Consider the following 22,721-nt stretch of genomic DNA (forward strand, 5'->3'; position numbering starts at 1 on the left):
ATGGTCCATGTACAAGGCAAATCAAATCAGTCACTTCTCTGAGTCCTTACCTCCCCTACAGGACCGGGAAGCATCTACTTGTGTCTACCCTTCCCTGTGAGGAAAAACAAAGCCAGTTTCTTCCCCAACCCCCTCCTTCCCAAGGACCACACATCTACAGCCACTCCCCCTTGGCCACCCCCCAACAGGCAGGGCCTGTTCCCACCTCGGGACCTTTGCACTTGCTGTCCCTCTGCTGAGGATGATCTCCCCAAGCTGTACCTAGGGCTGCTCTCTCCCATTATTGGAGGGAAGTCTTCTCTCTGTCTCCTCTAGGTTAAATGTATGTGGGCATTTTTACTTTTTTCAAATTTTCTGTGGAGTCAAAAATTTTAAATTAAAAAATAAAACTGGTGGGAAAGGACATAATTCAAAACCTATGGTTCCTGAAGTAAGAAATAATTGTTTTTCTGTTGAAAGAATGAATGTTAGACCATCCAAGCTGTGCTCCCCAGGCTCCGTGCACAGGGCAGACACAGGTGGCCTGGGACAGTGGTCCCACCCCATCCTTGAAAATGTATAGCCCCAGTCTGAATTTGTACTTGGCCATCACCCATGGGCTAAGAACACAGGATTTTAAAGTTGACCAAGCTAGTGTCACAATCTTATATGACAATGTGAATACCAGGTCTTTAACTTGGCCAGATACTTCAGCAGTCACCAGGATCGGCTTTCTGGGTCACCAGATGTTCCCTTGGGCAGCAATGCTGTGACATCAGTATCTCCTTCATTTTCATGCAAATTGACCTCCACTATGCCCACCAGCAAATCAGGAGCGAGCATGCAAATTAACCCAACCAAGATGGCTGTGGCCACAGAGAAAGCAGGAACCTTGGGTTGTCCTGGCAATGGAGGAAGCCAAGCTTTCCACCTGCCAAAGCCTCCACTTAAGGCTAAAAAGTTTCAATTATAGAAGATAAATAAATCCCAACAAAAATGGCTGTGGCCACGGAGCTAGCAGGAGGCTTGGCTCTGCTCAAGGCTACAAAGTTTCAATTATAGAAGATAAATAAACCCCAGATACCAGAGCCTCTGCTTGGGTCACCAAGGGATGTTGCCGGCCTGTAAACCACCACAAGCACCTTGCCCAGGCCATCCCACACCCCAAGGAAACCCCCACCCTGATCCTGGATACTATTGAGGGCAAACCAGCCAGCCCCCACCCATGTACCAGGCGTCTATCATATCTAATCCTCCTATCTAATAAAAGAATAATATGCAAATTGACCATCACTCCAACACACAAGATGGCTGCCCCATGTGGACACAAGATGGCCACCACAAGATGGCCAGCAGGGGAGAACAGTTGGGAGGGACTAGGTCTGTAAAGGAGGGCACTTAGGTGTGACCAGGCCAGCAGAGGAGGGAAGTTGGGGGTGACAGGGCCTGTAGATAAGGGCAGTTGGGGGTAACCCAGGCCTGCAGGGGAGGACAGTTAGGGGTGACCAGGCCTGCAGGGGAGGGGAGTTAGGGGCAAACAGGCTGGCAGGGGAGCAGTTAGGCATCAATCAGGCTGGCAGGGGAGTGGTTAAGGGGTGATCAGGCTGGCAGGCAGAAGCAGTTAGGGGCAATCAGGAAGGCAGGCAGGTGAGCAGTTGGGAGCCAGCAGTCCTGGATTGTGAGAGAGATGTCCGACTATCTGTTTAGGCCCAATCCTACTTGGATCAGGCCCCAATCCTACTTGGATCAGGCCCAAATGGGCTGTCAGATATCCCTCGAGGGGTCCCAGATTGGAGAGGGTGCAGGCTGGGCTGAGGGACATACACACCCCGTGCACAAATTTCATGCACCAGGCCTCTAGTTGTTAATAAGGTGTCAACGTTTACACAGAGTGTTACAATAAAAACAATTGCTTTGTGGTTGTTCCAACACCAAATGCGAACAGACCTCATAAAAGTCGCACGTAGGCTCATTCCCAGCACACCCAGGGCAGCGCAAACATCGCCAGGACCACACCGGTGAAGTAGAGCCAACTCATGCTCCCCGAGGGAGGTGAGCAGGCTCCCTCTCCTGCACATCACCACACCGGCCGGAAGTGAGGCCCATAAAGCATTGCCAGCAGGACTCAAAGGAAGGGAAGGCGTGTCTTGTGACAATGAGCAATTAAGCTCTGCATCTCAGTTCCCCTCTCCCAGCTCAGCACCTGCTAATGAACGTGGAGCAGCATTTGCACATGCTGATCATTGCAATAACCAGCTCACCTGAGTGGACGAAACTGCTCAGAGCTTTTCCGTCTCTGTGACTCCAAACATGTGGCCAGTGACCTGTCTTCTCCATAAGGTCTTTAGGAAGGACCAGATGGAGAAATTTGAGATAGTCCTGCTTTTTTTTTAAATGTATTTGTTGATTAAGGTGTTACATACGTGTTCTTATTCCCCCATTATCTCCCATCCCCCCCACTCATGCCCTCATCCCCCTGGTGTCTGTGTCCATTGGTTAGGCTTATATGCATGCATACAAGTTCTTTGGTTGATCTCTCCCCCTAACCTTCCCCTCCCCTACTTTCCCTCTGAGGTTTGATGGTATGATCAATATTTCTCTGTCTCTGGATCCGTTTTTGTTCATCAGTTTGTGTTGAGTGAGATTGCCTGCTTCTATATTTTTTAATATATCTTCACTGATTTCAGAGAGGAAGGGAGAGGGAGAGAGAAACATCAATGATGAGAATTGTTGATTAGCTGCCTCCTGCATGCCCCCTACTAGGAATCAAGCCTGCAACGCGGGCATGTGCCCTCAACCAGAATCGAACCCAGGACCCTTCAATGCACAGGTCGACGCTCTATCCACTGAGCTAAACCGGCTAGGGCTCCCTCCTTCTAAGTAACAGCAAACACCAAACACTGCTCTGCTTCAGGTACGCCCCCTTTCTCTACGGGCCAAGCACACACCTGCATTCCCAGGGGGCGCGCTGAATAAACAAGGACTCCGCATGTCACTTTGGGGACACTTTATTTGGTGTCTGACTTCTACGGCACAGGTCCTTAGTAACAGAGGGAGAGCAACAGAGAGGCCGATGTGCCTGGTTAGAGAACACCTTTTCCATTGGTGTTTAGGTTTATTCACATAAAAACCTGGTTCTGAAAGAATCCAGTAAGTTGTATAAATGTTTAAAGCCTTTGGTTCTGGAAAAAAGAAACAAAAGCATTCCTCTGATGTGCTGATTCATCTCCGCAGCCCAGTCTGCGCCCCTTGCTCATCAGATCACCTGGGCAAGTGACAAGGTTCTGCATTTGGTTACAGTAAACGCCTTCCCAATCCCCACACGCGTGCTTTGTTAACCGGGAGTGACTGGCGCTTGCTCAGCAGCTTGCTCCCCATGGAGGTTGGCTGGTGGGCGGAGTTCAGGCTCTGGGAGAGGAAGGCAACTGGCTTTGGGGGTCCCCATGACAAACTCCCCCAAACTTGACCTGCACCTGCCTGTCTGCCCCTGGCCTGTAGTTGAGGACAGCCTGCACTCCACAACTCATTGGAGGTTCAACTTACGAAAGGAAACAAGGTTAGGCCATTTAGGTCAAGAACAAGTCACACATCCCTACGCTAAGCATTGGGGAGGCACCACTCCCCTTGGTGTCCTTGGCCCAGAGTCCGCTAGCCCCTCATCCCATGGCTTCGGATGGAAGAAGAGGAAATTCTTCGGTGTCAGTGGCCTTTGGCTGTCTCCCACTGTTTTGTTGTCCCTTTTGAAGCTCCTTATTTCAGCCAAAGGGCATCCTGGATTATCTACATCCCAGCAATGACTAATGCTCTGTGTGCAGGCCCCGTGGGAATAAAAGGGGAATCATGTGAAGCAATCCTAGAATTTACAGTCCAGGAAAATTCAGCTTCACTTGCATTTGTTCCATGGAAACCCAATAATAACACTAATATTTGGCTCTGTTGCTCAATACTTACGTGCGGTGGATGAGACAATAAATGTCATTCTATTATGAGAAGGAACGCTGAATTCTCTACTACAGATGGTGTATTTCCACACTGAAGTGGCTATCTGATATTATTTTGGAGGGCCATTACAGAAACACATTTTCCATAGTTTGGCAGCATGATCTGACAAACTTTTTTAAACACATCAACTAGAAGTTTTCATGGAAACCCACTTTTAACTAGGTCTTTATGCGAGATGAACGTTTTTATTAGGGCTAAGAAATGATGGGTTCTGATCGGGAGTACTCTGACACATCTGAGAGACGAATGGGAACTCTAAGCTTAGAAGAGCGTCTTCAAAAAGGCTCAGCAAGCAAGGGTAGAGGGCGAGGACGACAATGACAGGGACACATGATGGCATCCAACACAGCAAACACTTCTCTCCCAAGAACCAACCCTCCTTCCTCATTTAGAGAATGTAAATATTATTCACGCCTTGCTAAACACTGTCCTTCCCAGACTCCCGTGCAGGGGCGGGGCCACGTGACAGAATCCTAGCCAATGGATGAAAGCTGGGCATCTCTGGGAGGGCTTTGCTTTTTTGATATTAACATTGCACCTGGTACCGGCCTCTTCCTGCTTAGGAAGCAGGCGTGGTACCTGGCAGTACAGTCACCATCTTGTGACTAGGAGGCAATAAACCAAAGGACAAAGGATGTTAGAAAGCACACCAAAGCGTGTAGACCCTGGATAATATGACGAGAGTCCTGAGCGTCCAATCCCAGGTTTCCTAGTCCGCTCGTCGCTGTTCGTTGGGTTTCCTATGATTTGCAGCCAAATGCACACCTGGTGCACCAATAGCCAATGATGAGACTGAGAAGGATGAGGGTGACTCAGTGAGAGGGAAGAAGGAAGTTAAAGAGTAAGAGCAAGCAGGGTCGCTCGTACTCACACTGATCACAGAGGACCTAAAGCACACAGCTCCCTTCCCGCTCCCGGCGGGGCCAGAGTCCTGCCTGAGGGAATCATTGCCTCATTACAGAGATGCCCAGCGCTCAAATTGGCTGTCTGGGCTCTAACTCTGTCCTTCTGCGCCCTGATTGCTGGTATGAGAGAGCATGCTTAGACATTAAAGCCGGGCGGTTTGCATCCTACAGAGAAGAGAATGGAACACATTTAGAATCAATTTAGCATTTCTCTTGCAATCCATTTGGAGGAGCTCCCGCTGAGAAGTCATATGCCTCACCCTCTCTGCAGCCGTATTTAATAAGATCGGAGAAGAAAAACAGTCACACGGGGTAGCCCGCTCTGACTCTTGTCTAGGCTGTTTGGAAATTAAAGCACACATAGCCACGCTGGCAGCATAGAGGATGTGTCCCCTAGAGACTGCCGGACTGATCAATACTTAAGAATGCGCAGGCAGCAGCAATAAATAAATGAAGCAGATGCAATGGGGATGCCAATCAGTGACCGGGTGAGTACATTCTCACAATCAGGACGAAGCCCTTTGCCTGGAAGGGAGTACAGTGCAGCACTGAATGTTCCCATGGTCCATCGGGCTGGCCCAGGGTGCTGGTCTTGCATAGAGAAACGATTTCTTCACACTCATCCTCACAGGCGGTCCTGATGTGGGTCCAGAGACGGATGGCTAAGCGAGCCAGACGGAGAACAGGCGCAAGAAATGGGGTATTCGTGCGTGACCCCATGCTCGCAGCTTTCACTATGTTCAAATTGAAACACTTTTCCTTTGCCAACAAAGTAAGTGCAAATAGATTTCGTCCAATTCAGTGACATAGCAGCAATACTTCGGGAACCAATGAATGAGGACACTGGCACCCAATGTCCTTCTGCCTTTGGACTCAGAGCTTCGGAAACACCAGCCTTGAACAGAAGGGCAAACGTCTTGATTCGGCGTTTGTGTCCCATCATCCCCACCCACCCACATGCCCCCGGAGCAGTTAGTAAATTCATTAACAAACACGATTTGAAACTCATAAGGAGTCAAAGCTATAAAATGCCTACTCATGGATGCATTTTTTTAACAAAGGTTTCCTCCTCCTTCCCTTCCTTTCAAACAATGCGTCTGGATCATTCATTGGGATAATAACATATCACTTGTTTACTTCTTTTAAAACGACACAGTTGTGTTTTGCTCAAAATAACTGCCATCTTGTTTCTAATTAAACATGATGGATTCAGGGTCCTGGTTCGCCATCTGGGCCATATGTCTCAGAACATCCTTCTTTGTGATGATGCCAAGAAGTCTCCTGGAAAAGAAACAAAATAGAGAAAAGAGGTCAACCTTGCAATACTGACTCATGCCTTGCCCTGAACATCAGTGCCTTTATTACCTAGGCCAGGGGTCGGCAAACTGTGGCTCGCGAGCCACATGCGACTCTTTGGCCCCTTGAGTGTGGCTCTTCCACAAAATACCACATGCGGGTGCACACATACAGTGAGATTAAAACTTCGTGGCCCATGTGCAGAAGCCAGTTTTCGGCTCTCAAAAGAAATTTTAATCGTTGTACCGTTGATATTTGGCTCTGTTGACTGATGAGTTTGCCCATCACGGCCCTAGACTATGCAGTACACACTTGGACAACCATTCACAACAGTCCCTGCCTCACTCTTCATTTTATTAAATATTTGCGTGGCCACCTGCTGGAGCAAGGCACGCCCTCTCGGTACAGCGGACAGCTTGAAAGAAGGGGATGCACACAACTTCTTTGGAGAAAAGAAGTCCCATTGCCTAATTTGTTTGCCAAATGCTGCTCCCTGTCTCTCCATCACACCCAGGAAGGGGGATGGAGAAGTGAACTGTGGCAGGACCCCGGGACACTGGCTAGCTATTAAAATGACAGGCTTCTCTGCATCTGTGTAAAAGATGAATACACACAAAAAATATCAGAAAGCACAATTGTAATAAGCTGTCATTTATCTAAGTAAAGCCAAATTAGTCAAACTCATCTGCTACTAATAGAAAGTTAATATTCGAAGGGAATTCGGTATTCCGAGCAGTGTCCACGTCAATGACAGCTGGTGAGAGGCACACTGGTTGGTGAAACTGGCAAACCAGAATCCTGACTCTTTGGCCCTATCACAATGGACCTTACAAAAGTGACGGATTTATTATGTCAGTTTTCCTTCCATCACACTGGGGGAGACAGCAGATACTGACTCTGTCCCTCCCCCTCAGAGGAGCATCTTCAGGAGAGAGGAAAACAGCAAAAAGGGCCTTTGCAAGCATGCTAAGCAAAAATAATAATGAGTGCATGGATGACAAAACACTGAAAGACAGCATCACAATTATCCTGATCACCAAAAATGCAGAGCAATGTAGAAAGCAGAATAGATTAGAAAACCAGTATTTTGCATCCCCAATGTAATAATAATGAGTTTAGCCAATAATTATCAATGAATTCCAAACCCGCTGGGTAAGTGGTTGCCGGAAACCAGAAAATTCACATGGTCTCCAAGGACCCAGCCACCGATGACGCACAAAGAGAAAAATGTCCCTTTCCACGCGGGGTGCCGGCTATCAGCGCCTCATCCGAGTGAGGGAGCTTATCACCAATCAAGTCAGAAAGGCTGACATCATGACATCATCTACTTTGAAATGTTGCCAAAAACCACTTAACCCAAACCCAACCATGAGGAAGCAGTCACACAGATTCAAAATGTGAGACTACTGGTCTGGACTCTTAAAAAAAATACGTGTCACAAACAACAAACAAAAAAGAGGCAGGAAGTACTGTAAACAAACATCCCCAATAGAACATCGTTCGGGCTAAGAAGACTGAGCTATTGAGCCGGGTAAAGACATGGAGGAACCTTCCAGGCCTCCTAAGAGAAAGAAGCCGACCCGAGAGGCTGTGTGGTTCCAATGTCGTGATGTTCTGGAGAAGACAAAACCAGGGAGCCTGAAGGACACATATGTAATGCCTTCATCAGTAAAGAAAAAAAGACACAGGAAAAGAAAAAACCAGGGAGACAGTAAGAGATAGCGGCTGCCAGGGGAAGTGGGGAGGCGGGAGTGTGTAGGGCAGTAAGCCACGCTGTGTGATACCATGATGGCATGTACATGTCATTCTCATTTGTCACCCCACAATGTACAACACCAGGAGTGAAGCCTACTGCAGACTAGGAACCTTAGTTAATAATACGGGATCCAGCCGAAACCGGTTTGGCTCAGTGGTAGAGCATCGGTCTGCAGACTGAACGGTCCCAGGTTCGATTCCGGTCAAGGGCATGTACGTTGGTTGCAGGCACATCCCCAGTAGGGGGTGTGCAAGAGGCAGCTGGTCGATGTTTCTCTCTCATTGACGTTTCTAGCTCTCTATCTCTCTCCCTTCCTCTCTGTAAAAAAGCAATAAAATATATTTTAAAAAATAATAATAATAATACGGGATCCATATATCAATGGCAGCAAAGAGAACCCACCCATGAAGATGTTAACAAGAAGGGAACTGGAGGAACGAGAGAGGCAATATGGGAACTCTATACTTCCTGTTCAACGTTCCTGTAAACCTAAAACCTAAATCTATCTAAAAAATAAAGCCTATTAATTAAAGAAACAAAACCCTTGGAGAGGGCGGGGTTGCCTGAGAGGAGGGGTTAGTGAAGAAGGATAAAGTCAGGAATTGTAGTGGGGTTTCTTGTTGTTGTTTTTTGAAATATATCTTTAAGGATTTCAGAGAGGAAGAAAGATGAAGAGAGAGAGAGAAAGAGAGAGAGAGAGAGAGAGAGAGAGAGAGAGAAAGAGAGAGAGAGAGAGAGAGAAACATCAATGATGAGAGAAAATCATGGATTGGCTGTTTCCTGCACGCCCCATACTGGGGATTGAACCTGTAATGCAGGCATATGCTCCAACCAGGAATTGAACCTTGACCTCCTGGTTCATAGGTCAACACTCAACCACTAAGCCACGCCAGCCGGGCGATGTTGTTTTTCATTCTAGCTGTTTAGAGCTACTTGCCTTTCAGCATGTCCATATGGTACTTTAAATGCATTTCTGAAATTTATCAAAATGCAGTCCAACGGACGGTGCCCCAGAACACGAGATGCTGTTATACTGACTCTGCCCAGCTGAGTCCGAGTCCCGGGAGGCCACCCAGCGGACTTGGGGCAGCTGACACCATCCCCGGGCTGGCGTGTCCCTCCTGGGTCCCGTGAGCAGAAGATGCCACCTGGTCACTGCCCCTGAGGCTGCCTGGACGCCGGCTCAGGGCACACAGACCTCCCTGGTCCCCGGCTGCTTTCCCGAAGGCCTGGGAGCTGGGCCTGGGCGATCCCGCGGCTGTGGCTGCTCAGGGGGTGAGCTGGGCTCTGAGTCCCAGCGGGAGGCACATGGGGCAGAATAATCACAAGCTCTAGCTGGCTGGAGCCGGCCTGCCCTGGCCCGAGCCGCACATGAAAGCCCTGCACACCAGCCCCCTTGCCAGCACGAACATATGAGCATCTGTGTTTGTTTAAAATATGTAGGGGCGGGCGGTGGGGGGTGCGATCTTGTCTTCCTGCACAACATTCAGAGCCAATTTCAGCGCCCAGATCTTCACAGGGACCTCGGGGGCTCGCGAGGTGCGAGGGGCACACGGGGCAGGATTCCCAGGGCGCAGAGATTCCGAGGATGACTGCGCTGGCTTATTGTTTTACAGGGAAAGGGAAACTGCTATCCACTTGAGCCAACACAAGAGCTCACAGTAGTATTTACACAGAGCGCTGGAAGCTCAAGTGTATCAATGGGCTGCAGTGTCTTGCAAAGTGCGTCCCGCAACCAGCGGCAGCCCTTCGGGGTTCGTTAGAACTAGAGGTTCTCGCCGCCTCCCCCCGAGGCCTGCGGGGCCTGGGCTTCAGCTGGAGGCTCAATCCTCGGGGATTCGAGTGCACAGTCAGATTTGGAGACCACCGAGTTCCTCACAAAGTCACAGCTGAGCCCTAGCTGGCTTGGCTCAATGGATAGACCGTCGGCCTGCAAACTCAAGGGTCCCAGGTTCGATTCCAGTCAAGGGCATGACCCTTGGTTGCAATCCCACCAGCCAGTGTGGGCATTGACCCATGTACCAGGACGTCACAGCTCAATTCCCGGTCAGGGCATGTGCCTGGGTTGACAGGCTCCATACCCGGTGGGGGGCGTGCAGGAGGCAGCCGATCCATGATTCTCTCTCACCATTGATGTTTCTATCTCTCTCTCTCCCTCCCTTCCTCTCTGAAATCAACAAAAATATATTTAAAAAAAAATAAAAAGAGCCGAAACCGGTTTGGCTCAGCGGTGGAGAGTCGGTCTGTGGACTGAGGGGTCCCAGGTTCAGTTCCGGTCAAGGGCATGGACCTTGGTTGCAGGCACATCCCCGGTGGGGGGTGTGCATGGGGCAGCTGGTCGATGTTTCTCTCGCATCGACGTTTCTGGCTCTCTATCTCTCTCCCTTCCTCTCTGTGAAAAATCAATAAAATATTTTTTAAGTAGTGCCACGCCCCCTTCTTAGGCTCCTCCCCTTTGTGGCTCAGCCTGCAGCCTCGGCCAGACAGCAGCCCCACCTGAAGCGTTTCCCACATTGGGCTGCTCGGCATTCTCACCAGGACCTCCGCCATCCCCTCTGCTGCTCCCTGAGTGCCCTGAGGACTGAGGGCGCGTCCCCTTCCCCTTGCTCTCCCCGGTCCGGCACAGCCCGGCCACTCACCCGCTGCGCGTCACCAGGCACTGGCGCAGCCCCAGCTTCCGGAAGATGTCCACCACCGTCTCCATGGGCGTGTGGTCCGTGACCGTGAACGGGCTGAGGTTCAGGACGCGGCGCAGCTTCAGGGGCTGCGGGCTGTTGGCCGGCAGCTCGGGGGGGTCCTCCGTGAAGTACATGATGGAGTTGCTCACGATGCCCTCCTGCCTCTGCCTGGCATTCTCTGCAATGGACCGGCGGGAGCAGAACTCACACCCAGACCCCTCGCTTAGCAGCTGCCCCCACCGCAGACCTGCAGGCACACATCCTCCCTCCACCCACACCCCAGGATCCCCAGAAAAGGGCTCAGAGGGCCCACTCCACATTCTTAATGAGCGGCTCCGGCCAAGCATCTGTGAAACCGGCTCCTGCTGTGACCGCCTGGTCACTGCCAAGGTCTTGGAAGACGGGCACCCAGAAGGCCCAGCGCCGTACCCTCCGCCCTCCGCCCTCCGCCCTCCACCCTCACCTTCCTAACACTTCTTCACCTCATCATAGGGGAAGTTTGACATAACAAAAAACCACACTTGTCCGGCTGGTGTGGCTCAGTGGTTGAGCATCAACCTATGAACCAGGAGGTCAAGGGTTCGATTCCTGGTCAGGGCACATGCCCGGGTTGCAGGCTCCATCCCCAGTGGGGGGCGTGCAGGAGGCAGCCGATCCATGATTCTCTCTCCTCACTGATGTTCCCCTCTCTCTCTTCTTCCCCTTTCATCTCTGAAATCAATACAAGTATATTTTTGAAAAGGAAAAAGGAACCACGCTTAGCTGCCCTTGACCTTTATACATTGGTATTTTACAAACATACAGTTGGCCCAAACGGCATTGTGAGTCCTGAAAGGAACGGGAATTTAATAGGACCATCCCAGGCTCACGGCCCAGAAATCTAGCTCAATCCCAAATGCGACCCTCGGGACCAAGGAAATCCCCGTGGAAAGGCCGCATCGCCCACCCCTGCATCTCCTCTTAGAAATGGGCCATTCTGAAGGTATCGCAAAGGAAGATAGCAAAACCGGCATGGTAACCATTAGCCTATTTCTATCTCTAGGCCAGGCCGTGCGGCAGGGCTGGAGCAGGGGACAGGAACTCATTAGAGTACAGCTTCGTGCCGCCCGAGAAGCCCGGGCTATTTTAAGTCGCACGTGAATCAAACCCATCGATCTCAACATATTTCTCCAAGGCCGTGTTCCTTCTGTCGGAATTTTCATCTTCCTCTTGGTTCATGGGAAAGGGTTAGGGGAAATGCACTCCCAGTCTCTGTAATACAGTCCTCCTTCCTCAAAGAGTACAATTCACCGATACTGTTCTCGGAGAGAAAGCTCGCACCGCCTGCTCAGAGCGGTCTCCTGCAGCAGCGCGCTCTGATGGAGCTGGCGGCATCAGGCTATTCTGAAAGGGTGTCTGTGTGAAAGGAACACAGGGCCTGCCGGGCAGATGCCTGTTCGTTATTTGGGTCAGGTTAAATCTAGTTGCATCAAATGGGACATGCTGCAACCACAGATGCAGGGTGACACTGAGGCACAGGTTTTCAAATGGAGATGCTGTGCACCGCGCACTGCACAATTGTCCCCTAGGCCAAGGCGGTTCTGTCCCGCAGCTCTGAGGTGGAGGCACAGCCAACACAGACTTATTTGTTCACATTCATGTACCATGTGATTTTCTAGAAGTCCCGCGCGGCAGGAATCCCATCTCTTTTAATAACCAATTTGAACATTGGGAATGGATCAAGCCACACACCTCAATCAAGAACCGATCACATGACCCGACTGGTGTGGCTCAGTTGACCTATGAACCAAGAGGTCAAGGTTTAATTCCCAGTCAGGGCATATACCTGGGTTGCAGGCTCGATCCCCAGTGTGGGGTGTGCAGGAGGCAGCCGATCCATGGTTCTCTCTGATCATTGCTGTTTCTCTCTCTCCCTCTCCCTTCCTCTCTGACATCAATAAAAATATTTTTTTAAAGGACCTTGCGATCCCCTGGCTTAAAGTCTTCTGACTGTGTGGGCTCGTGCTACCCCTGGGAGAATGTGGGGGTGCGAAGGCTGCCATTCACCTCAGTAGCCCAGGAGCTCCCCGTCTACTCACTTATGGCAAGAATCAGCTCCCTCCTCTGGGCGAACCCGATGAGGCGCTCGGAGTCCCGGGACACCACCACGGGGAAGCCGTTGTAGTCGGTCTCCTTGATGAGCGTCTCCACGTCCTCCACCGTCATGCTGTCCTGTGTGAGCACGGCCAGCGGCGGCTCCCCCCGCCGCGGCCGCATCACGTCGGTGGCCAGCGTGCGGTGCGTGAACTCATCCTTCACGTCCAGGAACGGGTACCCATTGAGGTGGATGTGGGCCTCGTAGATGCCTTCCTTCCCAAAGGCGTCGGCCACCCACTTGCTGGTCACAGCTGCCGCCATCAGGGGGACAATGTACTCCAGACCTCCCGTCAACTCAAACATGATGACCACCAAGGACACCGTCATCCGGGTCACTCCACCTGCGAGTCGAGAGAGGAGGGGAATTCCCAACTCAACCCTGACCCCCTGGAGGGCGTGGGTCATGGAAACTGACAAGCGGCTGGAACACCTCTTGACAGGAGAGTAGCTAAGGAGCCAGGCCTACACGCCGCCCTGCTCAGACCTCCGGGGCTGAGGCCATGCTCTGTCACCTGCGTCAGGGAGCCAGGAGCCACACCTGCCTGGGGGCTCTTCTGCACGGAGGGACACCTCGGATATCTATTCACCTAAGACCGTGGTTGGCAAACCGCGGCTCGCGAGCCACATGCGGCTCTTTGGCCCCCTGAGTGTGGCTCTTTCACAAAATACCACGGCCTGGGCGAGTCTATGTTGAAGAAGTGGCATTAGGAGAAGTTTAAGTTTAAAAAATGTGGCTCTCCAAAGAAGTTTCAGTCGTTGTACTGTTGATATCTGGCTCTGTTGACTGGAGTTTGCCGACCACTGGGCTAGGCCCACACGCCTTGCTTCCTGGTGAGTGGATCCTATGCGGGCTACGGTTTCTCACTCAGAAAGCGGGGCTCCCTTCCAGAACCCCATAAGCTGGAAACTGGAGAGACCCTTGGGGGCTAGAGATAGGAGAGGACCCCGCTGTGTCCCTTGGCATTCAACCGGAGAAAGCAGACCAACTCCTAATCGCCCAGTGAACTTGAGCGGGGTTCCGTGACCTCAGCACTAGAGGCATGTGACCTGTGCACTGCGGGATGTTCGGCAGCATCCACGGCCGCCACCCAGGAGGTGCTGCTAGCACTGTCACCCCCAGGGGTGGCAGCCAAACATGTCTCCCCTCTTGTCCACTGGCCCTGAGAGGCACAACCGCCCCCAGGTCAAAACCGCTGTCCTAGCTGGCTCAGCTGCGAGATGGTAGAGACTCCATCAGCCTGGGTCCCTGAATGACCAAGTGGAGAGAACCTTCCGCTAACTCCACACACACACACACACACACACACACACACACACACTCACACACACATACACACATACACACACATACACACACATATACATACACATACACACATACACACACATGCATACACACACATACATACGCACATACACACACACACACACACACACACGCACAAGCCAATTCTCATTATGCACAGTAGCTATAATCTACAAAATCACCACAAACGGCGAATTAACAAATTCGTAACCACCGCCCTCGGGGAGACCTAGATTAGGTCTCTGTGAGCCTATGGTCACAACATTTTTATCAAAATCCATTTTGTGTGCTTCTGTCAGAGACACCTTATTTAACAGATGTAGCTGACAGTCACGTGGAACTCAGCCCAACGGGAGCTTCTGAAGGTGGATTTTCTCCCTGAGGCACATCCCAGGCTCCTCGCCTGAGGAACTTCAGACAGCACCTCAGCGCTACACCTGAGGGCCATTTTAACCTGCAAAATCATTCGCAAAAATGCAAATCACATGGCACCAGGTAGACCGCGAGAAGGACATCTGTGTCCTATGTGAGAGCCGAAACAAGAAGACAGACCTTCACCTCGGGCAGTTCAGCTGGGAAGACACACATGTGTCAGATCACTCCAGTGCTCCACCTCTGAGTGTCCGAGAGGGACCGCAAAGGCCTACAAGTATTTTGAGGTTACAAACACACTTTAGCAAGCAGCCAAATGCCCAATTATGGAACCCACGAATTATGAGAATGGACCACCATCATGAACCAGACATCAGTCTTGGTATGGTAAGGCAGTGAGGTTTAGGGGATTACTTATCACAGCAGCACACCCTCTCCTATACTTACCACAGCAGCTCACCTCTCCTATACTCATCACAGCAGCTCACCCTCTCCTATACTCATCACAGCAGCTCACCCTCTCCTATACTCATCACAGCAGCTCACCCTCTCCTATACTCATCACAGCAGCTCACCTCTCCTATACTCATCACAGCAGCTCACCCTCTCCTATACTCATCACAGCAGCTCACCCTCTCCTATACTCATCACAGCAGCTCACCCTCTCCTATACTCATCACAGCAGCTCACCCTCTCCTATACTCATCACAGCAGCTCACCTCTCCTATGCTGAGCATGCAAGTCTCCTGGCTTCCTCTGGCCAGCCCTCTAGCCCAGTTGGCCCTTGTGCTTCGTCTGTCTTACTTTCCTTGCACCTCCCGCCTCACCTCCCCCGCCTCCCCCCTCTCCCCCGCCTCTGGCTGTACCTAGGCAGGCTGCTGCTCCCACCATTGCGTAGAGTCCCGGGGTGACACAGTCGGCTCCGGGCCTGCACCAGTTCCTGAAGATGATCCAGTCGTGGTGATGGTATGCCAGCTGCTCCACGCCGATGCCCACCATCCTGCCCGCCATGGCCCCCACAGCCATGCTGGGGATGAAGAGGCCCGATGGGATCTGCAGGGAGCACACATGGGGAAGAGGCGTGAGGGGAGGAGTCCGAGTCCTCGAATCCCGCCTCCCGCCCCAGCACACGCTGACCCCTCCACAAGCTTGCATTTCGCTTCAGTCTTCAAAGGAGCTGCAACCTTGCCCTAGCCGGTGTGGCTCAGTGGATAGTGTCAGCCTGTGGACTGAAGGGTCCTGCGTTTGATTCCGGTCAAGGGCATGTAGTACTTTGCAGGCTCCTCCCCAGCCCGGGCCCTGACTAGGGTTCGTGCAGGAGGCAACCAATCAATGTGTTTCTCTCACATCGATGTTTCTCTCTGTCTTTCCCTCTCTCTTCCACCCTCCCTGAGAATCAATGGGGAAATACCATCAGGTGAGAAGTAACAGAAATAAAGAAATAAATGATTTTTAAAAGGAATTTCTAACTCTCTACTTTCTCCCTTCCTCTCTGTAAAATATCAATAAAATATATATTTTTTAAAAATAATAATAAAGTAAAATAAAATAAAAGTAAATGTCAGGCCGCAGCAGGAAACTGGAAAAGAAGGGCCTGCGATGGGGGGAGGAGGAGGAAGCCAGGGCAGCGGCCAGCCATCTGCATCTTCCAGAGGCTTCCGCAGCCATCGCCCTCAAGGCCCACAGTGCCCTCCACCCTCGTGTCCCTTTCATGAAAAGCGATCAGAACGGTCTCATCCCGGGAGAGCGGCCCAGAAGCAGACCCTGTGGACGGGGAGGTCTGGGCACCAGCGTGCCTTCTGCTTGGTGTGAAAAGATGTTAGATCCGGCTCGTGGCCAGGCTGCCGCTGAGCCGCCTGGCTCTCCGGGGGGGCGGGGGGGGCGGGCCTGCATGGGGCTGCCATCCTGAGCGGGAGCATGTAGGCCCGGCCCGGCCTGTTACCGACCTCAGGACGGAAGGACGGAGGGGCTCCTGAAGCAGGCTCCAGGTGAAGGTCAGATCCTTGAGTGTGACGGCGGGAGTCTGGGACATTCCCGAGGACACTGCTCCTTTCTGAGCTGCCCCATCCCACTGCCACCTGACCCCCTGGAACGGCCACCTGACCCCCTGGAACGGCCACCTGACCCCCTGGAACGGCCAAGTCCCCTCTCCCAGCAGCACCAGAGGCGCCAGGCCTTCCTCAGACACGAAGCTCAGGCCCTTCACTGGCGCGGATGGAGCAGACAGACAGTCATGTTTAATCCAGTCCCCCATCCTGTTCTCAGGACAAAAATTCAGGCTTGTGCTTGACCATCACACACCCAAGTGTAAACTCTCTACATGGTTTCTTCGACTTAAAAAAAACATAAATCGTAAAGATCACACACAGATCGAGTAGGCATGGCTCAGTGGTTGAGCTTTGACTTATGAACCAGGAGATCATGGTTTGATTCCTAGTCAGGGAACATGCTCAGGTTATGGGCTCGATCCCCAGTGTGGGGTGTGCAGGAGGCAGCTGATCCATGATTCTCTCTCATCATTGACGTTCCTATCGCTTTCTCCCTCTCCCTTCCTCTCTGAAATCAATAAAAATATATTTTTAAAAAATCGCACATGGAAGTAATTGTAATTGAGAGCAACGGGTGTTCTGGCGGACTCTCAACATTCTGCTTGCTGGTTACACAAGTGTGTGTGTTTCATGAAAGTTCGCCAAGCTTTGTATGTCTCTGTATGAATGACATACTCTGAGCCATGGCTTCTTCACCTCTAAAATGGGGTTAAAGCTATGGCAGAGGCTTGCTGTTACCCATGCATAGCTTCTTGGTGGTTAAAGGAATGTCAAGGGCCCAGCACAAGACAACATTCAATACGGTCCACCCCTTCTTCCCAGCACGATTCCACGGTGGCCAGCAGGCGTCACCCAGAAGGCCACGGGTGGCCACATTCTCCTTCCCTTTCACTCACCTTCATGCCGAAGGTGAATATAGTGATGACGATTTTGAAGACCAGAGCCAGGGCCAGCTGCCACATGGCCGTGTACACCCCGCGGCCGGCCGGCCGGTCGGGAATGTCATCCACGGGCCGGGTCATGTTGGGGTCGTTGATGTAGTCGCAGAGCTGGGAGGACTCGAGGGCCCCGCAGTCATTGAACAGCTCGGAGATGAGCTCGCTCGTGCTCTGGCGCGTGTAGGGGTTGGGGTAGGCGACGATGGCGGTGATGGCCGTCACGGCGATGACCTCCAGCACCGGGTACTTGCCCAGCCTGGTGGTCTTGCGCCTCCTGCACCAGGCGATGTTGCAGCGGATGAAGAGGGTCCCCCACAGGCCCCCGAAGACGCCCAGCAGGATGAAGGGGAAGAGCTCGGCCATGTACCAGGGCGTGTGGTACTCCACGTAGAAGAGGACGAGGCGGCTGTTCCCAAAGGGGTTGATGGAGCGCAGCGTGAAGGCCGCCACCAGCGCCGCAAAGAAGGACCGCCACAGGGTCTTCAGGGGGAAGTAGTAGCTGACCTGGACCGACAGGAGAGCGTGAGCCACGGGCCCAGGACGGCGGCACTCACCCCGCACCTGGGTGACCTTATGACCCTAAGGCGCCCACAAGGACACATAGACTCTCCCTGCATCTGACAGCAGAATGGAGACTAGTCGAGGTGCTTTTGAGCTATTTTTTTGAGAGGAATGAAAGCATTTAATCATAATTCTGTTTATGGCATGGAGACATACAGCCCCCCCGCCCCCCAAAAAAGGCAAAGAAACCTCTGAATTTGCTTCTACAGACAACAGATAGATCAAGGGTTGGAAATCCCTGGCCCAGCCAATGTATCTGAATGGCACAGGAGTTAAGAATGAATTGTTTATTTTTAAATGATTAAGAATGCCCTAGTCGTGGTTGGAAAACTGGCTTGCGAGCCACAAGGCTCTTTGGCCCCTTGAGGGTAGCTCTTCCACAAAATACCCCGGCCTGGGCGGGTCTATTCTGAAGAAGTGGCGTTAGAAGAAGTTTAAGTTTAAAAAATGTTGCTCTCCAAAGAAATGTCAATCGTTGTGCTGTTGCTATTTGGCTGTGTTGACTAATGAGTTTGTCGACCACTCGTCTAGCTGGTTTGGCTAAGTGGATAGGGCGTCGGCCTACAGACGGTAGGGTCCTGGGTGTGATTCCGGTCAAGGGCACATGTCCAGGTTGTGGAATTGATCCCTAGTAGGGAGTGTGCAGGAGGCAGCTGACAAAAGATTCTCTCCCATCATGGATGTTTCTATCTCCCTCTCCCTTCCTCTCTGAAATCAAAAAAAAAAAAAAAAAATTTTAATAAATAAATGGTTAGGAAGGACTATTTTGTGACATGTGAAATATTCAAAAGAACCCTGCTTCGGTGACACGAGAAAATTATATAAAACTCCAGCTTGAGCTCCTAAGGCGAGTGGTGTCAGGGTGCAGCCATGCACAACCATGGGCGGGTGACTGTGGCTTTCCTACATCATGCAGGGCTGAGCGGCTGGGACCCAGGCCGGGAGTCCCACCAAGCATTAAATAGTGACTTTCTGGCCCTTTAGAGACAACGTTTGCCGACTCCTGGAATAGATCTACCCACGTTGCCAAAACCAAAGACGCTTCATTCATTTGGTCATGAGGAAGGGAGGACACTGCAAATCTTCCAGAACATTTATACCGGTATTTTCCGCGTAGACCAACCGCGGCTCCTGGATGAGCTGCAAGAATTCTGCCCACGCTCCTCAGAAGGCTCAGGCAGGGGCCTGCTGCTGAGCTCCCCACTGCCGCAGCCCGCAGCCCGCCGCCCGCAGCCGCAGCCCGCAGCCCGCAGCCCGCAGCCCGCAGCCGCAGCCGCACATCCCCCGTGCCCAGCTCACCTCCTCCAGGCTGAAAAGCACGCCGCCAATCGGAGCGCCGAACGCAACAGAGACTCCAGCAGCAGCTGCCGCTGAAAGTACCTGCAAGGCAAAGCCCAAGGCCTTTCATGAAAACAAGCCTGTGCAGGCGGTGCCAGCATGGCTCAATGGTTACATGTCAGCCTGTGAACCGATTCCCGGTCAGGGCACATGCCTGGGTTGCAGGTTCAATCCCCAGTGTGGGACGTGCAGGAGGCAGCTGATCCATTATTCTCTCTTATAATTGATGTTTCTCTCTCTTTCCCTCTCCCTTCCTCTCTGAAACCAATAAAAATATTTAAAAGAAGAAGAGGAGAAGAAGAAGAGGAGGAGGAAAAGAAGAAGGAGAAGGAGGAGGAGGAGAAGAAGAACAACAACAGGAACAACAAGCACACGCAGAGGAGACAGGAGGGGCCCGTCCAGGAGATGGCAGCTGAGCCCGCTCACCTCGCGCCTCTTGCCCTCGTTCTTGCTGTACTTGGAGAAGAGGCTGCTGAAGAAGTTACCACAGCAACAAGCCACGTGCACCAGTGGCCCCTCCTTCCCGAGGCTCAAGCCCGAGGACACCACCAGCACCAGCGTGACGGTCTTGATCAGCAGCGTCCACTTGCCCAAGTAGCCCCTGATGATGAAGCCGCTCAGAATGGTCTTGATCTGGAACACAGGACAGAGAGCGGGGCGGCTGAGGTGCCGTTCACGCCTGCTCCCTGCTTCGCCTGCGGGAGGCTGCTTCCGGGTCCGAGTCCCTCCAAGTTCACATGAACAGCATTTACGTTAACAAGTAATTTCACCAGAAGAGAGAAGCCTAAGAGCTTATGTACTTATAGACACAGACAATAGGGTAGTGAAGATCCGGAGGAGGGGCAAGGGGGAATGGGAGATATCTGTAATACTATCAACAATAAGAAATACATTATTTTATTAAAATGTTGAAAAAATAAAAAGACATAACTTTATATTATATTCATGGAAATGTGAAGCAGTGCGATTCATAGTAAATTTTAATTCTTCTTAGAGTAGTAAGGTTATAATGAGGGCTGAATAAGTAATTATCAGGTTCTATTTTATTTGTGGCACTTTATCCTGTTCACATTACCCTCTGTTGTGTTGAAAAGAGACATATAGCTATTGATTTTAGCTGTTAATTTTGCACAATTGCAAGACCTTGCCCTGGCCAGTGTGGCTCAGTGGATAGAGCATCAGCCTATGGACCAAAGAGTCCCAGGTTCCATTCTGGTCAAAACCACATACCTTCATTGCAGGCTCCTCCCGGGCCCAGGCCCTGGTCAGGGCTCGAGCAGGAGGCAACCAATGGATGTGTTTCTCTCACACCAATGCCTCTCTCTGTCTCTCCCTATCTCTTCCACTCTCCCTACAAATCAATGGAAAAATATCCTTGGGTGAGGATTTACAAATAATAATCTACCTAATAAAAGAATAACATGCTAATTGACCATACCTTTGCAACACCCACCAGCCAATCAGGAGTGAGTATGCAAATCAACCCAACAAAGATGGTGGGTTAATTTGCATACACAGATGCAGACATTCCACACTGTTCCAGCCACGCTGGGCCTCTGGGCAGCATGGGAAGGCAGAAAGGCGGCTCCGGGCCCAAGCAGAAAGGTGGCTCTGGCCAGAGTGAAGGCAGAGCTGGCAGCCAGGGGAAGGAAGGCCTGTTCTTACATGAATTTTTGTGCATCGGGCCTCTAGTAATAATAATTATAATAATAATAATAATAATAATAATAATAATAATAAATGCAGCCCCAGTAGAGAACCAGCCACTGCTCCATTCCTAGCAAGAGCAGGATGGGAATTCCTGATTCCCAGTAGTTAAGGGATCTTCTGGAAACCTCTTTGGCATCATGTCACCTTTTCCCATGTGGGGAGGGTCATGCAGTGAACCAACCTTGGAATTTTAAAGGGGTGTGAATGGACCATTTCCATCCCAGAATTACTGATGGAGATCTGTTTCTTAATTCCAGGAGGAAGATCGAGAGCAGGCACGCATGTGCGTGAGGAACTCAGGCACCCTTCCCAGAGAACGTGAGGAAGGTCTAGCTACACAAACAGGCAGTATTTTGCACTGCCCTCTAACTAACGCCAAAACTGGTGGTGGTTAATGTGGCCTTTACCTGGTAGTGCTTGGCCTACTTGAGCCTGCCTGGGCATCTCAGACCCGCTTATTTGAAGGATGTTTTCGTATGCCTGCCACAATCCTGCACTTTTGTGTTGCCTTGAATAAAATTACCTCTAATTCTCTGTCAGTTGCATAATGTGGACTTGGGCCCGAGGGTAGAGTTTAAGAGCATCATGCCATTTAGAAAATTACAAACATCTCAATTACCGGAGCCTCTGCCAGCCACGTGGTGAGTTGAACAATGTAATGGGTATTTTGTAATTCTCTAAAATGATTTTCTAAAATTGCCGTGATCAAATTAGGGACCACAGAAAGCGAGCCCGTTCCCAGGACACGCTACGATCCGATCACTGCTTTCCTCTGAATGAACGGGGACCGAGCCGAGCAGGACTTTCACGAGATGAGCTGGAGCGCGTTTGTGACTCAGTGGGGCTAACTTTAAACCTTTCAGATTCTATAATGAAGCATCAGCTCAGGGTGAGCTCTGAGAAGACACGCTGTCTCACAGTCACTGGCGGTTCTGATAATGGAACAAACGGAATAGAAAGGCCCCTTGTTCGCTGCTCTAAACCCCAAGTCCAAGAGCAAGTGTTCACATGGAAATGTGCTCTGGAGAGCTTAGACAAGAGCAGTCTCACCCAGAGAAGTGTTCTCTACATGGGCATTTAAAAGGGTTTCCAGTCGGGCCAACATGGCTCAGGGGTTGAGGTCACTGGTTTGATTCCTGGTCAGGGCACAGGCCCGGGTTGCGGGCTCCATCCCCAGTGTGGGGTGTGCAGGAGGCAGCCAATCCATGATTCTCTCTCATCATGATGTTTCTACCTCTCTGTCCCTCTCCCTTCCTCTTCGAAATCAATAAAAATATATTTGATTTAAAAGTTAGCATCGTCCTAGCTGGTGTGGCTCAGTGGATAGAGCGTCGGCCTGCGGACTGAAGGGTCCCAGGTTTGATTCTGGTCAAGGACACATGTCTGGGTTGTGGGCTTGATCCCCAGTGTGGGGCGTGCAGGAGGCAGCCGATCCATGATTCTCTCTATCATTGATGTTTCTACCTCTCTCTCCCTCTCCCTTCCTCTCTGAAATCAATAAAAATATATTAAAAATATATATTTAAAAGTCAATATGACATAGTCAGGCTTTTCCTTCTGCCGTTCCTGGCAGGGACCAGCATGCGTCGTCGCCTGTCTGTCACCATAATCGCTCACAGCCTGAAACTCGCCATCTCCACTGCCTGTGGGCACGCCTGAAGCCCCGACCCAAAAGAGAACTGCACTGCTTGCTTGG

General features: G+C 51.3%; 1 protein-coding gene across 3 annotated transcripts in view; it reads right to left on the minus strand.

The window, feature by feature from the left end:
- Positions 1-2,969: 2,969 nt before the first annotated feature.
- Positions 2,970-22,721, minus strand: part of CLCN4 (chloride voltage-gated channel 4) — a 47,065-nt gene continuing 27,313 nt past the window's right edge. For all 3 annotated transcript variants that reach the window (XM_084870015.1, XM_084870014.1, XM_084870016.1), the window contains exons 6-12: positions 19,742-19,948; positions 19,277-19,357; positions 17,375-17,920; positions 15,297-15,483; positions 12,695-13,093; positions 10,578-10,794; positions 2,970-6,167 (exon numbers count right to left, since the gene is read on the minus strand). In XM_084870015.1, coding sequence (XP_084726141.1) covers positions 6,077-6,167; positions 10,578-10,794; positions 12,695-13,093; positions 15,297-15,483; positions 17,375-17,920; positions 19,277-19,357; positions 19,742-19,948 — 1,728 coding nt within the window. In that variant the 3' untranslated portion in view covers positions 2,970-6,076. The remainder of the gene's footprint in view (positions 6,168-10,577; positions 10,795-12,694; positions 13,094-15,296; positions 15,484-17,374; positions 17,921-19,276; positions 19,358-19,741; positions 19,949-22,721) is intronic.

This window comes from Pipistrellus hanaki (genome assembly GCF_964339955.1).
Source record: "Pipistrellus hanaki genome assembly, chromosome: X".
Taxonomy (NCBI): Eukaryota; Metazoa; Chordata; class Mammalia; order Chiroptera; family Vespertilionidae; genus Pipistrellus; species Pipistrellus hanaki.